This window comes from Mesoplodon mirus (genome assembly GCF_964341445.2).
Source record: "Mesoplodon mirus genome assembly, chromosome: 3".
Taxonomy (NCBI): Eukaryota; Metazoa; Chordata; class Mammalia; order Artiodactyla; family Ziphiidae; genus Mesoplodon; species Mesoplodon mirus.
This window is the reverse complement of record NC_138978.1, coordinates 128,446,709-128,466,231: the sequence shown is the minus strand read 5'-3', so window position 1 is coordinate 128,466,231 and position 19,523 is coordinate 128,446,709. Positions and strand designations below refer to the sequence as shown.

The following is a 19,523-nucleotide window of genomic DNA, read 5'->3' as shown; positions in this document are numbered from 1 at the left end:
AGTAGTTTAGGGCCACATTCATTTCTGGAACAGCCATCTCATTCTGCCAACTGGCATTGTTCTCCAAGTCAGCTAAAACCTTTTAAGGCTTCCATATTTTGTTGCTAAGGGTGTCCTTCCCCATTTGTACCTATGCAATCAGATCTTTGCATCCAAATGCAGGAAATTAGATTCATCTCTATTAAGTTTCATAACCTTAAATTTAGTCTATCACTTCAGTTTTTAAGCATTAGAAGCAATCTTCAATAGAGATTTTAAAAAAATCCTATTGTTATCCTATGTATTAGCAAGTGATAAGATAATCTTATAACTAGCACTAAAAGACTTTCTTCGAGCCCCAGTTTTTCACTGCTGTGGCCTGACTATGAACATATTTCCACAATTAGACCTTTTTCCAGCTCACACATTAAGTAAACATCCTCTGGCAGGGTGAGAAGGGGTGCTTAATACCCGTGGCCCCTCTCTCACCTACTAGGAACAGGCTACTTATATTTTAGATAAAGACTCAAAAAGAAATAAGTGATAGAGTCAGGGTTAGGTATGAGGCTGACGCCAGGTAAGTTTTTATTTAGGGGAAAAAAAAGTCACTGAAAATAAAAGTCACTCAAAATGAATGAGAGTTTCAAAACACCCTATAACTCTTTAATGGCAGCTTTTGCACCCACTGCTCAAGCCAGTTCTAACCCAACCAAGATGCTGGAAAGCAGAGCACACAGTGGTGCCCATCAGGCCAATGAGGGCGATGAAGCTCAGGGCTCCCCGTTTCCGCTTTTTAGGTTCTAAAAAAGAGGAAAGAGCAGAAGTTACTGGGGGTGCTTCCCAATGATGATGATGTCAACATCCACCAGCCATTCTGTCAAGGCACTTGGAGCTGTACATTAGACCATCTAGTCTTAGGAGGTCAACCAGCTCTTCAGCCTAAGCTGTCAGTATGTCAGATACTGCATGCAAAGTCGTGTGCCACAACAGTGTTGAACTTTAAAACACATTATGGGATAATAATTAGAGCACCTTTGCTCCAGGATCTTATGGAGTTTTCCCTCTTCCAAGAGGTAAGTACAGCCAGAAGAATCTCTTCCCCCTTCTCTCTCAGGCACACCTGATTAGGAGCAGGGGATCTGGGCTCAGACTGCCTGGGTTTGAATCCTGGCTTTCTAGTTTACCCTTAGTAGCTCTGTGACCTAGAGTCTTAATCTTTCTCAGCCTCAGTTTCCTCATCTATAAAATAATATTATCTATGTCATAGAATTGTTGTAAGGCTAAATAGCATATGCAAAGTTCTTAGAACAGCAATCGACACATTGAAAATGCAGAATGCGCTTTGTTACTATTCAAAGGTTAATAGAAAGAAGATAACAGATCTTTCACCTAAATATCAAGTTACTTTCCCTTTTCTTAAAGCCCTGCTAAACAGGAAAATATAGTAGTATAAGATTTTAAATTTGTTTCCTTGACAGATGTCAATATGTCCTTACCTCCTGTGTAATAGCCATAAGCATAAAGAACTCGTCCAACAATCCAGGCCAAGCCCAAGCCAGAAACTACACGCTAAGATAAAAGGGCTCCGTTAGTTATTGCATGAAAGAAACAGGCAGAATTTTATTAACATCTAAGATTGATTACACAATGTTTTAACAAAAAGTTAACAGTTTCATGGATATAGTAAAATACTCCCTACCAAAGTTAGGGTAGAATGAAGTTGTTTCAGTCAGGAAAATCAAAGCGCTGTGATCCTTCTATGAACTGCTCAGAGACCTGGGAGGTGATTGCTGGCCTTCTCCTAGGTAGGTGGGATGGGAGGAATCTCCCAGCCTGCCCCAGGGGACTCAGTATGCTAGAGCGCAGGGGAAGGAGAGGCAGGCCTGGGGGTCACAGAGTAAGCCAGGAGAGGAAACGGACTGAAAGGCAGGACTAGGGGAGGAGCGCTGTGGACAGGAGATGGACTGCGCACTCCACAGCTGTGTGCTGCTTCATCTCAGCCAGGTCCCCCCTGGGAGGGTTCTAAGGGGCTGTGCTGTGGCCCACGCATAGGCATGGGGCTCCACTAGAAAAAGTCAGGGGAGTGTGTCATGTTGTGAATCCCAGAACATGTGGTCTTGGAGGGGAAAGTCTCCCCATTCCCAACACCCTTGGGAAGAGAGAGTGAAAACTCATGCAAGATGGGAAATCCTTCCATTTGGATACCCTGCTGGGGTGACCAACCCATTTGGTCTAAAGGAGACAGGGGAGAGGAAGAGAGAGGGTGTGTGAGGACGTGAGTCACTGTGCGTCACCATCCCCAACTGTCTTTTCAATTTAGCAGTGGCATCAGTGGGGGTGAGATTCCTACTTTAGGATTTTTATTTGTTTGTTTTGATGATTTTAGGGAACTTAAGTATCAGTAGGAGCATGAAACAACTATAAATGAAACCCCCAGGCACACAAGTCACTATCTAGAAGCTCTGTAGTTTCTGCCAGTTCTCTCTTTAAAGTCGCATAATTACCGTCAACCCAGGAACAATATCAGGTGCTTGTCTTCAGAGTAGTCTTAGAGTATTTCCAAGAACTAAGCACAAGGAATGGGATCTAGGGGAGTGGGACAGGAACGGGGCTGGGGTGGACATCAGGTGACACCTAGAGAGACCAGCTAGTCTGTTTAGACCAGCTAGCCTAGTTACTTGCTAGGATTGGGGCTCTTTAGAGGCACAAGAAAGAAATATCTTCTCTAAGAGAGTAGCAGAATTTTCTTTGAAAAAAATACAAGACTTTGAGGTCATGAACTATAGATGTGCCATTCTGGCAGCTGACAAAAAAAGCACAAGGCCATTCAGGTACAGACCAGAGGCTTATGAAAGTCTCAGAACCAGAAATGTGAGGTGCCAGCACTCTGGACTGAACTCAGTGGAGGGGAAATCTGGGCCCTGAAAAGGAAACACTTTCTGTGTAAGGCAAGACCCCAATGGCAACTAATCAGGCTCAGATAAACTTGCTTTATTTAGATAAGGTGTAGTGCAGACCAAACCTAAGGCTCACAAAGGCCATAGCGGCCCACAAGGCCCCGAGGTCCACCCTCACCTCCAGCCCTCACCTCCTGCTCACCACTGAAGCCGCCCTGCTCACTGTGCACCACACAGACCTGGCAGGCTCCTGCCCCAGGGCCTCGCCCTTGCTCGACTCCTGCCTGGAGGTGTCTGGAGATATCTGCAGCACTTGCTCCCTCACCTACTGCTTAAGTGTCACCTTCGCAGCAAGGCGCTCCTCCTGAGTGCCCCACTCAGCACTGTCCCCCTGCCCCTCCCCAGGCACTCCCTTTCCACCATCCCTGCTTTTGCTTCCTCTGTGGGGTGCATCACCTTCTAACATTCTACACGATGTCCTTGAATTGCTTTTTGTCTGCGACCCCAGCTAAGAGTCAGCTCCACAAAACCAGGAGTCTTTGCCTGTTTTGTTCACTGCAGTAACTTCAGGTGTTCAGGAAATGTTCGTTGCATGAATAATGTGGCAAAGGAAAACTCAATGGACATGAACCTCCTAGGATCAGAGAGACCTGGGTTCAAATTCTGATTCATCTACTCTGTACCTATGTGATCTTGAGAAAGTTACATAGTATCCAAGAGGTTTCTCCTTATCTGTTAAAAACGGGAAAAATGCTACCTACTTTAAGGAACTTTGTAAGAAGTAACTGAAATTCTTTTAAATACATGGTGCCTAGACATTGAAGATGTTCATTAAATTTTCATTTCCTCTTCCCTCCTGAATGGCTCAGTGAATTAAATCTATTCAATCTAATTAGATGAACCCCCTCCCCGGAAAAACTTACTGGGTGGTAAACACCTCCGACAGCTAGAAAAAATAAGAAGGGAGGGTACACTTCCAACCTGGAATAGATAGAAAAAAAAGGGTTTTTTTCCTTTAAAGTGCTCTATATAAGTATGTCTACATAAAACTAAGAACGCTTTACATTCTTACTTGCCAAGTTAGAAACTTGAGAATAAAAATAAACATTGACCAGAGGCGAAAGGCCTGACCACTAAGATCCACCTTCTTTTGCTCTGCTTGGGATTAGATTAGAGGTAACTCAGAACACAGTGAGTCAAAGACCTCAAATCTAACCAACTGATGAGGCGAATTAGAGTAGATTTCCTTGCAGAGCTCAAAGCCTCTCACCCCCTAGGCTGAGAGATTCAGTATCAGTTTAGAGTGAACTTGCTGCAAATACTGCAGAAGAGTAATGCAGCATTAAATTCATGTTTGAAAAGGGCATTGGGGGAGGGATGAAGTGGGAGTTTGGGGTTAGCAGATGTAAGCTATTATATATAGAATGGATAAACAACAAGGTCCTACTGTACAGCACAGGGAACTATATTCAATATCCTGTAATAAACCATAATGGAAAAGAATATCAAAAAAGTATATATATTTATAACTGAATCATTTGGCTGTACAGCAGAAATTAACAACATTGTAAATCAATTTTACTTCAATTAAAAATAAAAGAAATGGAAGGAAAAAAGAAAAGGTTATCTAGAATCCCACCATCCTAACAACTCTTAATTTTGCTTAATATTTAATCTGTTCACTTATACATTTTTAATGATACTTTTAATGAGTATTCATGATCATCATCATTGCTATTACTCAGCAAACAGAGTACCAAGGGTTGAGGTGTTGTACAGAAAACACCCACTCGGCAGATGTCTTGGGGGCCGGGCAGGGCCAGCACTCACGTGTTCTGGTGGGCCCGCTGAATGCAGTTGAAGAGGTGTCCGTTTTCAGGGTCAGTGCTATACATTGTAGGATACTGTTAAAACAAAGTGTGTGTGATCAAATGGTCAAGTGTAGCATTCAGTGTTGAGAGTTAAAATCAACCTTAAAGATAATGTATCCCAAAGCATCTTCTGCCATAACCTTGGTAAGATGATCATTCAATTTCTGCTTATATGCATGTGGTGACAGAGGTCTCATTCTCAGAGGCAGATTCAATCTGTGTCTATTAATATCCAGTGACAAGAATATATGCCTGTGCCATTCAAGGGATAGAGGCAGCTTGTGCCAAATTCAGGGTTTTTGTTGACGTTATGCCATCACTGGTGGCTTTGGGATGCATTACAGGGATGCCATTGGGAAACAGCTCCTTCCCAAGAGTCAGCAAATACCACATCCTTTTAAGGTTCCCCTTAATGGGGGAACAGAAACTGAGTGTGTGAGAGTTTTAATGTGTCCATCAAAATAATAAACTAGGCATGAAAACTTTAAAAGGAGCTCTAATTATAAATTGCTCAAAAGAAGTAGACATTTAAAATTGCTCACCAGGGACAGCTTCAGTAATTATCCCTTCTAGATCAGCTAGAGCTAAAGGAAGCATTCAGTAGAACTCCTTCCTATGTCTGATGTCCAAACACAGGCTAACTCAGCACTACGTGCTTCTTTTCTACTTGGGAAACAGGAAAATCACCAGAAGACATCATTTTAAAGAGGCACACCAGGAAACAACTGCTATTTAACCCACTCCACCCCCCGTTTTTTTTTTTTTTTTGGCCTCGCTGTACAGCTTTGTTCCCTAAACAGGGATCGAACCTGGGCCCTTGGCAGTGAAAACGCAGAGTCCTAACCACCGGACAGTCTGGGAATTTCCTATTTAACCCCCTTTAGAAAATAACTGTCTTCCAAGCAAAGAGCTCCAGCCAAAAGCACACCTGGTCTTTTTACAGAAGAGACAAAAGTAAAACAAGATGGAAATGACTCTCCAGAAGGGCCCCATATTTCTTGCCTTCCTCCTGCCAGACAGGGGCAGAACTTCCAATAGGAACAGGCCTGAAACTGCCACCGCTGACCACTAGCACCTCACCTTTTCCTCCACAACTGAAAACAAGTTCTTGCCCCGATGAACCCACAGAGGCACTGCTGTGTTCCCACTCACCTCCACTTTGTACTTCTTGCGGGCCTTGGAAACGTTGATGGCTAGATGAGTTACCATTATGAAGCTGGCAGCACCAGTTAGAATCACGAAACCATATTCCTTAGAAAGGACGGCCATCCTGACTCTGTGGGAGAAAGAACACATTAGGGCGCCGCCTGGCACTGTGGGCTCCAAGCTGCAGGAGGCCTCAAGAGTGGGATGCTTTGTTACCAGCAAACGTATCCCTACAGATCAAAAAGAGGTGTGAGTGATCTGGTGGTTCTAAGAGATAGAGATATTACTGTATACTGATATTACTGTACACCACCCAACAGAATTAAAAAAATGATTCAATTCTGCAATATACACACAGAAAAGTTCACGATCACATTGTATATTCTCTTTTGTGCCCGAGTTCTTTTGATCAACATTGCATGTATGAGATTTATCTAAACCACTGCAGTAGTCATTGCTATTGGATGGTCTGGCCACTAAAAACACAATTTAAAAAAATATTTAGCAAGGCAAAATGTTAAAAGATATACTAAGTTACAGAGAGACAGAGAAAGAGAAAGAGAGAAAGAGAAAGAGAGAAACAGGATATAGTCAGTAAGTACACAGTGATTCCAAGTTTTTTGCTTGTATGTCTGTTGGCATCGGGGACACTCAGGGCAGGAACCCTAGGGCCTCCCTTGGATCCTGAGGCATGTGCTGGTACAGCAGCAGAAATATCACACTGGTAGGGAAGGGATCAGTTCTAGTTCTTTGAAAGCAGAGCAAGGCTCTGGGCAGCTCTTGGAGAACCCAGATTCTTCATCAAATTAACACTTCAAAACTAACCCCATGATGTGTTCTAGTGCCTGCAATGAAGCTTATTTTTAAATGCATCAAAAAATGATGGGGGCTTCCCTGGTGGCGCAGTGGTTGAGAGTCCGCCTGCCGATGCAGGGGACACGGGTTCGTGCCCCGGTCTGGGAAGATCCCACATGCTGTGGAGCGGCTTGGCCCGTGAGCCATGGCCGCTGAGCCTGCACGTCCGGAGCCTGTGCTCCGCAACGGGAGAGGCCACAGCAGTGAGAGGCCCGCGTACAGCAAAAAAAAAAAAAAAAAAAAAAAAAAAAAAAAAAGATGATGCAAGCTAATATAGCAAAATATTAATGCTAGAACCTGGGTGGTAGCTATATGGATGTTCACTATACAATTCTTCCAACTTTTCTGCATGTTTGAAAAATTTCATATGAAATGTTTGGAGAAAAAGCTCATCTCAGCATTTTTCAGTGTTCAGCAATTTCAGCTCTTTTAGCTCTTGTCCTACTCCAGGAGGAAAGAAGAAAGAAGGAAAGAAACAGACCGGGGATCAAGGAGAGGAAAACCTGCTGGGTGGGAAGAAGCCCTAATAAATTCAGAGTAAGTTAGTGCTGCCCTCCAGTCTCTCTGAGCATTGATCACCAGATGTCTGAAGGGTCAGAGCATGGCAGGACACAGAGAAATAGCGACAATGCTTCCAGAGATCCTTAGCTGCTGTCCCATCACGTGCATGGCTGCCACAGGCCAACAGCTCCTGTGTGTATTCTGTCTTCAGTTTAAAATTTCCATCCCTGGGAATTCCCTGGTGGTCCAGTAGTTAGAACTCCACGATCCCACTGCAGGGGACACAGGTTCGATCCCTGGTCAGGGAACTAAGATCCCGCATGCCACATGACATGGCCAAAGAAAAACAAATTTCCACCCCTGAAAACTGTTTGGCTGAAATCTCTCCTTAAAGCCTGGGAAGGTTACCCTGCTGCAAAATGTTTTAGTCATCCTCACAAACAACCCAACAAGATGCTAATATCCCTATTTTCCAAAGAGCACCCAGAGGTTAAGTAATTTTCCCAAGGTCTAAAAGAGAAAGTATCCGAGTTGGGATTCAAATTTAGGTTCCAATTCAGTTCCAATGTCCCCTTTCAATCCCACTTGACGATTTAGAGCTGAACTGACATTGGGATCACAGAATCTTTCTCAGTGTGGAATTTGGGGCCAGCAAACAGGTCAGTTCTTTAAAAGTAAGCTTCCCTTAGGTCTGCAAAATAACATTTGGAACCAAAATCCTAAATTCTGCCCATCCCCAGCCATGTTTCACAATAATTCCCGTTAGTTTCCCCTGCTATATTCTTTCTTTACCTGGAGCTGCTCATGGAGGGGCACCCAGCATCCCCTCCTCCGGGACAGGGGACATACACACTGGAAAGGGCCGTCCCCATGACTCAACATGGGAATCACCTCCAGGTCAACCTCTCCTGGGCCATCTTGTGTGGCTGCAGAGAGCAAGGAGTCTTTGGCTGCCTTCCAAGCTTCCCTGCCCTCATTCTCTTTTAGAATTAGTCCTTTCCAGAGTTTAGAAAATCAGCTTGGGGAGGAAGCTTTGGTAGTAGTTATTAAAACAAAAATATGGGGCAAATACTGAACACCTCTTTGAAAATAAATAAACATGACTACCTGATATCCCTGGAGTTCAACCCATCTGGGCCAAACAGGCCACTGAAAACGGAGCTGTCTCTAACTTTGTCAAAAGCCGCCAGTTTAAGCACGATACAATTAAGCATATCTGGTTTAGGTCAAAGTGTGCAAGTTGAAAGTCTGTTCAGACCTCACCTTTAGACAGGAGGCTAGGCTCTCTTGCAGCCTGGGGTCACCTTGTGTTGGTGCAGACTTTTCAGCTCATTTTTCATCTCCCCTCAAATCCCATAAGCTCCATTTTACAGAAAAGGAAATGGAGGCTCAGGTAGAGAGATGAGAGCAGAGCTAAGACCAGAGCAGGTTTTAGAATTCTTCCCCAAATACTCCAGCTAGCCCAGGCAAAACATTAGAATTCGGTGGCTCGGTCACTGGCCTCTGTTTTTCTGGCCTGTAAGGATTTGGGTAGGAGAAGCTAGGTGGCAGGACAGAGAAGTATCTTTTGAGTAGATGTTTCTGTTGCAGGCAATGAGCACTCAGAAAGGCAACAGCTCAAAAACCTTCAATTAGAAATTAATGTTTACTACTGACCTCCTCTTCTAAAGTATAAATGCAACCTGGGATGTTACACTCTTAGGCAGTCACACCCTAGTGAAAGTGACCCTCTTCACATTTTGCTATGGTGATAGGTACTGAGGGGAAAAGAATCTAGGTGAGGGCAAGCAGAGCCAGGAACAAGACCTTTGAAGGACAGAGAATTTACAGTAAGGGAAACCCAGAGTCCAATGCTAAAGTGGGTAGTGTGCAAAGGACAGTGTAATCAGTCAGGAAACAGTGAGCGTACTAGGGGCAGGAGGAGAGAGGCAGCCCTCCCCCAAGGCTCTCCCTGCAGGAGCCCTGGACACACCTGCATAGGTGCCGGAGCCAAGCCTGTTCAGCAACCCCCCCACCCCGCCCTCCCCACACCTCCTTGCACTTTCACCACGTGAGGAGCCCTGCTTCACAGGCCATTGTAGCCAGCACTTCCCAGCTGGTGTGATCAGGGCTAGAACAGAGAGAGCAGCCAATTGCATCAGATACTAAGCTCCCGTGAGGGAGGGACCATGTGTGTCCAGCATCCCCCGTGCCAAGCACAGAGTGTGTGCTTATAGAAAGCTGTGGAATAAGTGAAGCAAGTTGTAAGTCTAGGTAGCTTTCAGAATGCCTCCTCCACTCTGCACAGTGCCTGGCATAAAGTGTGTGCCTAACCCATGTCAGTTTCCTTTTTCCTCCTCAAAGCATCCACTGAAACAATGGAATCAATTGGATGTATGAATTCCTGGAGAAAGAGGAGATCAGAACACAGAGAAAAGCTCTGTCGCTACAGCTGCTGAAAACATAAATCCAATAGGGACTGCAAAACGCTTAAGTCTTGTCCTTTAAGGAAAGAATCAGTTTAATTCACTTAGGGTTCAAAAAAAACTTCATCATTTGCTGAATCCTTATTTTCCGAGGAATCCAGGGCAAAGAGATGCACGCTCCCACCCCGTCGTTGGTGCGGGTGCGTACACTGGCGAAAGGGGAGGCACCTCGGCTCACAGCAGCCACGTTCTAGGCAGCTCCAGCCACGCCCGAGGTTGGGCCAGTCCGCAGCTAGCCGATAGCTCCCAGGGCACAGGCTTGAGAAGCTGATATGTGCAACACAACCTCTTTCTGACATGAGCACGCATTCGGACTGCACACTATAGTTTGTTGATTACATACCTGCTCTGTGTCACTGGCAACCCATATATCCACCCAACAAGATAAGGTTCTTGGGGGTGGGAACTCTGCCCTAGACTTTGCCTTCTACATGGTGATAGACACACAGAATGCAGTCCAATGGTCCTTTTGGAGCTGAACTTTCATGACTGGTATAGATTACTTTGTAACTCACTTGGTTGTATAATAGCACTTGTGAATTATCATGCAGTTTCAGAGGTTAGTTGCACACCAGCTGTAAAGATTAAAATTTATGATTTGTACAAATAAAATTTTATTTAGTTACTTGGTAGTATTACACGCTGCTGGGAGAAGTGTAAAACAGAGCCACCTGCAGGACAGCCTGGCGGCAGGCAATATGCTTTACATTGTTCATAACCTTTTGCTCATTAATTCTACTGGGAATCTATCCTGGGGTAATAATCAGGAAGGCAAACAGATTTGGTTCAAAGACATTCACTTCAGCACTATTTATAACAGCAAAAACAGAAATGGTATAGATGTCCAAACAAAGAGGACTAATTAAATAAATATATCTGTAAAACAGAATAGTATATAACCATTAAAAATGGTGAAACATTAAAGATGGTGAAACAGACTTAATATACAGCATATTAAGTTAAAAAAAGAAAACAAAGAGTATATCTAGTTTTCTCAATAATAGAAAAAAAATAAAGAAGAAAATATCAAAATCATAAGCATAGCTATTTCCAGATGGCTGAACTATAGATTTTCCTTTGTACCTTTCTATAATGTGCAAAATGAGCAACTATATACCAAAAAAGTTATGTAAAAAAATGGCCTGACAATAATTAGTAATCGAGGAGACAGGAGGAATAGACAGTATGTTACAAAGGAACCAAAGAATCGGACCTGATTTTTAGCTTGAATCCTGTCACTTATCCACTATGTGCAGTATAGAGACAGCCTTGCAGGTAAGGGGGCAGTTTTGGAATCACATTGTCTGGGTTTAGAACCTTGATCTCATATTCCTAGCTGTGTGTCCTCGGGAAAATTACTCAATGTCTTTCAAGCATCCTTGGTTTCCTCACTTGTTAATTGGAGATTATCATGGCACCTACCCCACACCATATAGTTGTTGTAAAGATTAAATGGGGACACTGTCTCTAAACAACCATCAGGATGCCTGTCACATAGTAAGTACTCAATAAATGTTATATATCAGGTTATATTATGTGTGCTAATGTTCTGTTAACTGTCTTTGCCCTGATTCAGTGATAAAAGCAGATGTTCGAATACATGGTGATGAGATACATTTAAGAATTTATAATTTAGAATTATCATTTTAAAATAGCAAACAAAGCTTAGAACTACATATATTCCCCTCCTTTTTGAACTCTTAATAGCCAGCCATGTTATAATATATTATCTGAAGGGCAGGAGTATTCAGAACGAAGCAGGCTTCTAGTACAGACTATGGAACTCAGCAAACTGCAGGCATGCAAACCCTCCCTGTAGCCAGACATGTTTATCCTCGCATGGGGCTGAGCATCCGTTCATTTACTTGTTCAAGTTTATTGAGTGCCTACTATGGGCTACTCAGTGGGCCCGTGCTGGGGATGAGGTGAACGAGCCAGACTTTGGTCCCTGCCCTCAGGAAGCTCATGTTTTACTGGGGGAAGCAGGCAAATAAGTAAACAAATACCCAATTCCAGATTTTTCCTTCATACCAACGATCGGAAACTGTGTACAAACCCCCCCACCCCCCCTCCACAAAAATGAAACTAAAAGGGTTGGGGAAAGACAGAGATAGGACAGAAGTGTTTCTGTTCTCTCTTCACTTATTAGTAACTACAGAGGTGTATGCGCCTAGTTAACTGTTTCCTGGCAGTCTTGAGTCAAAATAGTTCAGCTGAGAGAAAATTAAGTTGAAGGTTTAAAAGGAATTAGTTTTTCTCTTTATTTAGAAAATTCATGTCACTTATTTAATAGTAGAGATCCTTTTGGAAATGGTTTTTTGTTTGTTTGTTTGTTTCGCGGTACGCTGCCCTCTCACTGTTGTGGCCTCTCCCGTTGCGGAGCACAGGCTCAGCGGCCATGGCTCATGGGCCCAGCCACTCCGCGGCATGTGGGATCTTCCTGGACCGGGGCACAAACCCGTGTCCCCTGCATCGGCAGGCGGACTCTCAACCACTGCGCCACCAGGGAAGCCCCCCAGTGGATTTTTAAAAAGCTACAAGGGGGCTTCCCTGGTGGCGCAGTGGTTGAGAGTCCGCCTGCTGATGCAGGGGACGCGGGTTCGTGCCCCGATCCCGGAGGATCCCACGTGCCGCGGAGCGGCTGGGCCCGCGAGCCATGGCCGCGGAGCCTGTGTGTCCGGAGCCTGTGCTCCGCAACGGGAGAGGCCACAGCAGTGAGAGGCCCGCGTACAGCAAAAAAAAAAAAAAAAAAAAAAAAAAGCTACAAGGCACCACTATAAAGTCTTACTTTAGGAGTGATCAAGCTTGGACTTCGAATGAGGCAGTGTTGGCCTCACCCCTAGAAGCTATGCTCTATTCCAGTGCCTGAGTTAGCAGCATGGAGTTTCATTATGATATTTGGCTAAGGTACTCTCCTATAGGAATGTGACTGACAGATTCACCTGGAAGCATAACTACTCCAGCGCTTATGCTTTGCTCAACCTTTCCTCCAATTCCTGCTTCTGCCACCACTTGCCTTATCTCACTGGGGCAGGGGTTCCTTCAGTTACAAAAGGGTTACTCAGAGAACTTCCTGAACTACATTCAACGGAATACTCCTGGAGTAAAGCTCTCCTTCACTTATTTACTCCACTCCATCTTAGCTGCCAACAGAAATTCCCCAGGGCACAATCAACACTGCACAAATGGAGCAAAAGGCAGGCTTTATCATTTGGGCACTGGCCTCAAATAATTTACGACTTCTGAGCCATGAAGTTACAACAACTTATCTTCTCCTAAATGAAAATCAATCAAATGTCTTAAGGGAGAGAGGATTTCAACTTTCACCTCTCTCTTTGCCCTCAAACAAATAAAAACCAGTGTGGACAATGGTAACCCTTACTTCCATTTGCAAGATTGCTCCCCTCCAACTGTACTTCAATTTCTCAGCAGTCTTTTTTTTTAATGCATCAGGAATGGGACAATGCTAAAGCACTTACAGACTGACTTGGAGCCATTCCCCAATGTTTCATTAAAATCCTTATTTGGCTGCCTGTATTATTAATCCAATCTTCCATATATATATATATATATATTTTTTTAATTTATTTATTTTAATTATTTATTTTTGACTGCATTGGGTCTTCATTGCTGTATGAGGCTTTCTCTAGTTGCGGTGAGCGGGGGCTACTCTTCCTTGAGGTGCGCAGGCTTCTCATTGCGGTGGCTTCTCCTGTTGCAGAACACGGGCTCTAGGTGTGCAGGCTTCAGTAGTTGTGCCACGTGGGCTCACTAGTTGTGGCTCGTGGGCTCTAGAGCGCAGTCTCAGTAGTTGTGGCGCATGGGCTTAGTGGCTCCGGGGCACGTGGGATCTTCCCATACAGGGCTCGAACCCATGTCCCCTGCATTGGCAGGAGGATTCTTAACCACTTTGCCACCAGGGAAGCCCCGGTCCTTTATTTTACATGGCATTTTCATGAGAATAATACAAGGATGGTAACTTAAAGGGCTTCATCTGGTCACATCAAATGGACCTCCATGAGTCCCCAACACTGGGAGGTTGTTCCAAAAACTCTGAGGTTGTGCTAGGGGTCTTCTCAGCCTGTACTCTTTTAATGAGGTAGCTGTCCAGCCTCGTTTCTGCCTCCAAAGGAATAGTCCTCAAAGTTATTTCTAGGCAAGGCAGCTGAGCCCATATAAAGCTAAATAGAGAAACTTGAGATCCTAGAGGCAAGCAGCACAAAAGTAATTCCCTGTTTCCATGATGGGAGAGAAAAAAAGGAGAGTCACAGAATTTCTTTGGGTTCATCCTACATTTTCAGAATGCCAGTCTGGTCACTTCTACAGTACACAGATGATAAAATCTGTTTGAGTGTCAAAGTTTCAAATGGCAGTGAGATTTTAAAAAGAGTGCATGGGGGCTACCCTGGTGGCGCAGTGGTTAAGAATCCACCTGCCAATGCTGGGGACATGGGTTTGAGCCCTGGTCCGGGAAGATCCCACATGCTTCAGGGCAACTAAGCCCGTGCGCCACAACTACTGAGCCTGCGCTCTAGAGCCCACGAGCCACAACTACTGAGGCCCGCGTGCCTGGATCCTGTGCTCCGCAACAAGAGAAGCCACCGCAACAAGAAGACCGCGCACCACAACGAACAGAAGCCCCCTCTCGCCGCAACTAGAGAAAGCCTGCGTGCAGCAACGAAGACCCAATGCAGCCAAAAATAAATAAATAAAATTAAAAAATTTATTTAAAAAAAAGAGTACATGGACAGTTAAGAGAAGGAATAATAACCATGTGAAGAAAAATAACTATTCCCCACAATTGTTTTGCATATTCAGTAAATATCACTCCAAGGGCTAAAAATGAAAAGTTAGTTGAATAGGCAGGCCATTATTTGTCCAGCCTTGAATATTAACTCAAGTGAGGCAAACAGCAGAGGCAGGTAATAAAGTGGGTCTTTCCCGGTTTCTCATATTCTTTAATTCCTCATCAGTGTTGCTGACAGAACACTTGGAAAGTGGAAGCACACTACAAGTTAGGGGGATGGAAGATCTGTCTTCTTAAGAGATAAATGTCCTATAAATTCAAATATATTCAATTTTATAGTTAAGTAGCCACAGCTTAGAATATAAAATATTCAAGTTCCACATGTCATTTTAATTCCAACACGCTTGTGAACTGTCAGTGCTGAGGACGCCTACATTAATGCACTGGCTGAGAGCGGGAGGTGGGAGGGAAGGACCAGCTTGATGCTCAAGTGCAAGTGAATATTTCCTGGTTATGTGGGATGAGCCTGCACTGACACAAATAAACTTTGTTAAGGCCAAATAAGCAAATTACCTGTTCTTTTCTTCTCTGGAGTCTGACTTCTGTGCGAAAAGGCACTAGACACATATGCTTAACTGAATCTCCCCTGGGAAAAACTGGTAATTCAGCTCTTCAGGAATCTAAGAATAGTAGATTGTAAGACAGAACAAATCCTAGGTTCCCCTGTTTGTAGGATGACAAACTTTCCCAAACAGACTCTTGACCCAAAAGGCCCTCTGGGCGAGAGTTCCTTGATGTGCTGACCTAAAAGCCCTGAGCCACATTGAACCATCTGGAGCCCAGCCTCCAGGGAGGTGTGATCCCAGGGACGGGCTGCAGGACATTTCCCATAGTCTGAAGGCACCAATCTCAGAGGACAGGGAAGAGAATGGGGAGAAGTTACGGGATGCAGAAGAAAATAAAAATCTTGTAACAATTCATTCAAGGGAGCTGATCTGACAAAGTCAATGCAGGATAAAGCGTTTCACCTAAATGGAATGCTCACTTTAAGTCCACATCTACCACCTTCCTCAGTAGTGCCTTAGAATGATTCCTTTCCTGATTTATCCCCTACTGAATGCTGGGTACCACGTGCAGTGCAGGGCTACAATGGTGAACAAGACTGAGAAAGAAGGTCCTGACCTTCCAGAATAGAGAGTCAAACGGAGGGAGACAACTTACGAGGATCATGAAACAGGAAGGTAACAGATTGAGCTAAGGGCTCTGAAGGATGTAACAGTGATGTGAGAGTGAGCACACATGTAGAGAAAAAAGCAAGTACACAGGCACGGAGACAGGAAAGGGGTTTAGTTGTATAAGGATGAAAAGGAGACCAGTGTTGGCTGAAGGGTAGTGATATAACCTAGAGGAAGAGTGGTAGGAGAAATCAATGATTATTAATAACACTTATTATTAGCACATATATTACTTAATATGTGTCAAACACTGTTCTAAGTAGTTCATCAATATTAACTCATTTAAACCCTCACAGCATCTCTATGATATATTATTGCTCCATTTTACAGATGAAGAAACTGAACATCAGAGAGGTTAAGTAATCTGCCCAGGGACACACAGCTGTAACAGAGAAAGCCTGGATTCACACACAGCCAGGCAGTCTGGCTCCACAGTTATGCTCTCAACCCTTGGCTGTATTTGTCTCTCAATGAGGTTGGGGAGCAAGTTTGACCACACTTGACCTCTTTTGAAACTTTTCGACCTCTCCGGACCCTCTCCTGAGCATAAAATATATTAACGAGAACAGAAAGCTAATAATTAACTCCAAGCCTGTGACTGATTAAAGCCTGAGAGCTTTCTAATTGGAAGAAGAAAAAAACTTGGAAAAGGTCCAAAAAGGAACATTTTTTTTTCTTTTTAATGAGTGTCAGCACTGCAGTATGACAGGAGGAGAGATTACAGGGAAAAAAAATCCTCCAAACTTTCAGGCATTCAGGTTTGCAAAGGGCAAAGCAACACAAAAATTGGCACTTCATTTTTACATCACGATTTCCATACAACCTGTCCCTTAACTGGCATTATATAGGAACTGAGGGGCAGAGTGAAACTAAGCCCTGACTTCCTGAAGAGGAAAAAAAAAAATCTCTAATGAGTCACATGGACACCATTTGGATTTTCCATCACAAGAAATGTGGGTGGACTGTATGCAGTGAATTCTTAGCAGCTGCTGAACAAGTCCCCACCAGGCTACCAGCCATTCTGAATGAAGGAACTGCATAGGCTGCAGGCTCCTGCCTGAAACAGGGGTCTAACTCTTCAGGCCTGTCTGTACTTTAGAATGAAGTTGTGTCACAGTCATTCACATTTCTTAGGCTGGAGAAATAAAATAACACTATTAAATAAAAAAGAGTGAACTAAGTCACCAAAATATTAGAACACAAGTTCCAGTTAATAAATGGGTCAACTCTAGAAGGAACTTATAGCGTAACAGGGGACGGATGATTCTAAATGCTGAACTCCTTAAAGGTATTTGCAAATGTATTTGGAAGGTAGTACATAGGAAGGTAGGCACATAGACACTGTAAGAGATAGCGAGGGAAACACAAAAATTCTATTTTACATAGCAGTAACCTAACTGGTAACTGCTGAATTCTTCTTTTTCAGGAGGATGGTATACTCATAAGTAGTATTAATGAAACCAGTTGTAAAAACCATAGCAGTATATTCTTTTAAACACATATTGCTTTAAAAAATGCTAAATGGTTCATGGTCAATTGTGGTTGGCAAAGGTGTTCTGAATACAGATTCAGAATATTTAAATAGAAATACAGGGAAGAATATATTTAAATATTGCTAGCTGTGCAGTAGGCACTAAATTACTCTTTGACACATTGATTTGTCATCCACTTCATTCCAGATTTCTCCACATAGGTTCAGTCTCTTTGCTATCCTCCAGGTTAGGAGGTTCCCCTTCATGGATTGCATCTCTGCAGAACTCTAAACTGGCAGGATTAAGTCTAAATAAGGGGGAAGACTGCCCTTCTCCAGTTTTGTTCCTTAATCTAAGGAGGCCCTGCAGTGCAGTTTCTATGACTGGGCACAGTACCTCTACGCAGTACCTCTGTTTTATATGTAGTAACATCATTTGCGGGGGGAATCACTTGACAAAGTTTTCTATTTCTGTAACATTGTCAGGGGGGAAGCTTTACAGGACGTCTTCCCCGGCTGAAAGTATTTGTTTGGGTTTTAGATGTAAACTTATTTAACTGTTAAATTTAACTCCCGTGAGAATAAACGTTCTTGATCCCCTGACTCAGATACTATGCTCTCATCACTGAATTCGTTGACCTAAACACAGTCTGTAATTTTGACCAATAACCTTGGGTGCTTCCCAGAAACTGTAGGCTCCCAGCGATCTACAGATCTCCCAAGAGATGCCCTTGCTTCCACCGACAGAGGAATCGAAAATCTGCGGCAATTCCACATGACCACGCCCAGGTCTACAGCACCTGCCAAGAGCCATATATCTGCAGAGCAGTAAGTGTCCTTTCCTCCAGATCTCCCTTTCTCCAGTTAGCGGATTAAAGCCGCAAGCCCTTAGCTCTTTTCCTACCCACCCTCCTGTCTCTGCTTTCTTTTTACCTCCCTTCCCACACTCACTTGTCCTCTAAGCTACAGTGTAGCGGTAAACTCGTGACTCCCAAGGAAAGTGATAGTAGAAGCCAGAACTTCGGAGAATGACTTACCAACCAGTCTCCAGCCCCTTCCACCGCCCCACAGCTGCCCCACCGCTGTGGCCCTAGCGCTCCCTGCAGCAACACCAGATGAGGGAAATTCTCTGAAATCAACCTCAACGAAGACTCTGCCTTCTCTCCTGCTCTAAGGCAGCGGTAGGAAATGACCCACTCGTAGGTTCCAATTCAAACATTACGACGAAACATACGTTTCTATGAAACCGGAGGAAAACAAACACAATTCCCTGGGAGGCCCTCCCGGAAGGTCCCTAGCAACACATGTACATCCGCAGCTGGCGCAGCGCTCGCAGGCCACTTTAAAAACCTGTGTTACCGATCAGGCCTGCACTGCCAGCTGCCCCTGCAGTGCCCTGCCCGCCCCTCCTGTGCACCAGAGATGCAGTTGGCAAGGTCAGGTGGGCTCTGGGAGGCAGAAAGAAGGAGTCCGGCGTCCGCACAGCCCAGGGAGCGGAGGAGGGCAAAGGAAGTAACGGAGGAAGGGTTGACCTTGAGAATCCCCCTGAGTTTTAGATAGCGTGGCCGGCCCAGCTTAGACGCTCCAAACCCACTACATCATGGGGAGGATGGAGGGCAAAGGGGATGGGAAGGTAGAAAGAAACCTACAGACAAGAAGGGAGAGAGAGAGAGAGCGAGTCCCTATTCAGCTTGGGATGGCCGAGATACGGGCGGTGCCCAGCGCAGGAGCTGAAATGCCTCCGAGGCCCACGCTCCTCGCTGCCCGCAGGTGCGGGGACTCACCTGGATCACCTTCGCTCGGCTGGTGCAGAACGCAGTGCGCAGCGGAAGTGTAGGTGCGGCACCCTTGGCCTCCTGCAGTGGGGCGCGGCCCGGAGTAGTCCCCGCCCCCTCCCGGGGCTGCGCGAGGCCACGCCCTGAAGGCGGGGCTCTGGGTGTCAGAGAGAGTGCTCTGAGTACCTCTTCTGGGCCGCTGGTCTTGAGGCAGAGACTGCATTTTCTTCTTCCTCACCGTGGTCCACAGATTTACCCCTCCTACTGCCAAATGCATTTATCTGTTCCTTTCTGCAGATGCCCTCGTGGCCGCCTTCCTAAACTGTCCCAGCCAGTTCATACTTCTCGGATTGAGTTTGCAGCATGGTAGCACGGTAATAATTTATCCCCAGCAGAGCCACCGTAGCTTGCTTCTAGGGGCTCTGGGGTGAGGGCGGGGACACGGGTTTGCAGGGCGCGTGCGGGCAAGGGGCAGGTCACCAGAGCCGGGCTGCAAGGCTGGGATGGGTCCGTTCTGGCTGCGTCTAGGGTGTGCGGGGCGCTCAGTGTCTCAGATTGCTACAGTCGCCAAGTGAAGGGAT

General features: G+C 44.9%; 1 protein-coding gene across 1 annotated transcript; it reads right to left on the bottom strand.

The window, feature by feature from the left end:
• Positions 1–534: 534 nt before the first annotated feature.
• MGST3 (microsomal glutathione S-transferase 3) lies at positions 535–19,078 on the bottom strand. Its single transcript, XM_082614394.1, has 6 exons — positions 18,952–19,078; positions 5,900–6,023; positions 4,707–4,780; positions 3,800–3,857; positions 1,476–1,548; positions 535–779 (listed from the first exon to the last, which is right to left on the bottom strand). Exons 2-6 carry the CDS (start codon positions 6,014–6,016, stop codon positions 643–645), a joined length of 459 nt encoding a protein of 152 aa, XP_082470520.1. The 5' UTR covers positions 6,017–6,023; positions 18,952–19,078; the 3' UTR covers positions 535–642.
• Positions 19,079–19,523: the final 445 nt, after the last annotated feature.

Excerpts from the sequence above, each read along its gene's own strand:
- MGST3 (XM_082614394.1), bottom strand. The coding sequence starts at position 6,016 with ATGGCCGTCCTTTCTAAGGAATATGGTTTCGTGATTCTAACTGGTGCT. Across the intron at positions 3,858-4,706 it reads CAGCGGGCCCACCAGAACAC|GTTGGAAGTGTACCCTCCCT; the intron begins GTGAGTGCTGGC and ends TATCTATTCCAG. Across the intron at positions 1,549-3,799 it reads TCGGAGGTGTTTACCACCCA|CGTGTAGTTTCTGGCTTGGG; the intron begins GTAAGTTTTTCC and ends CTTTTATCTTAG.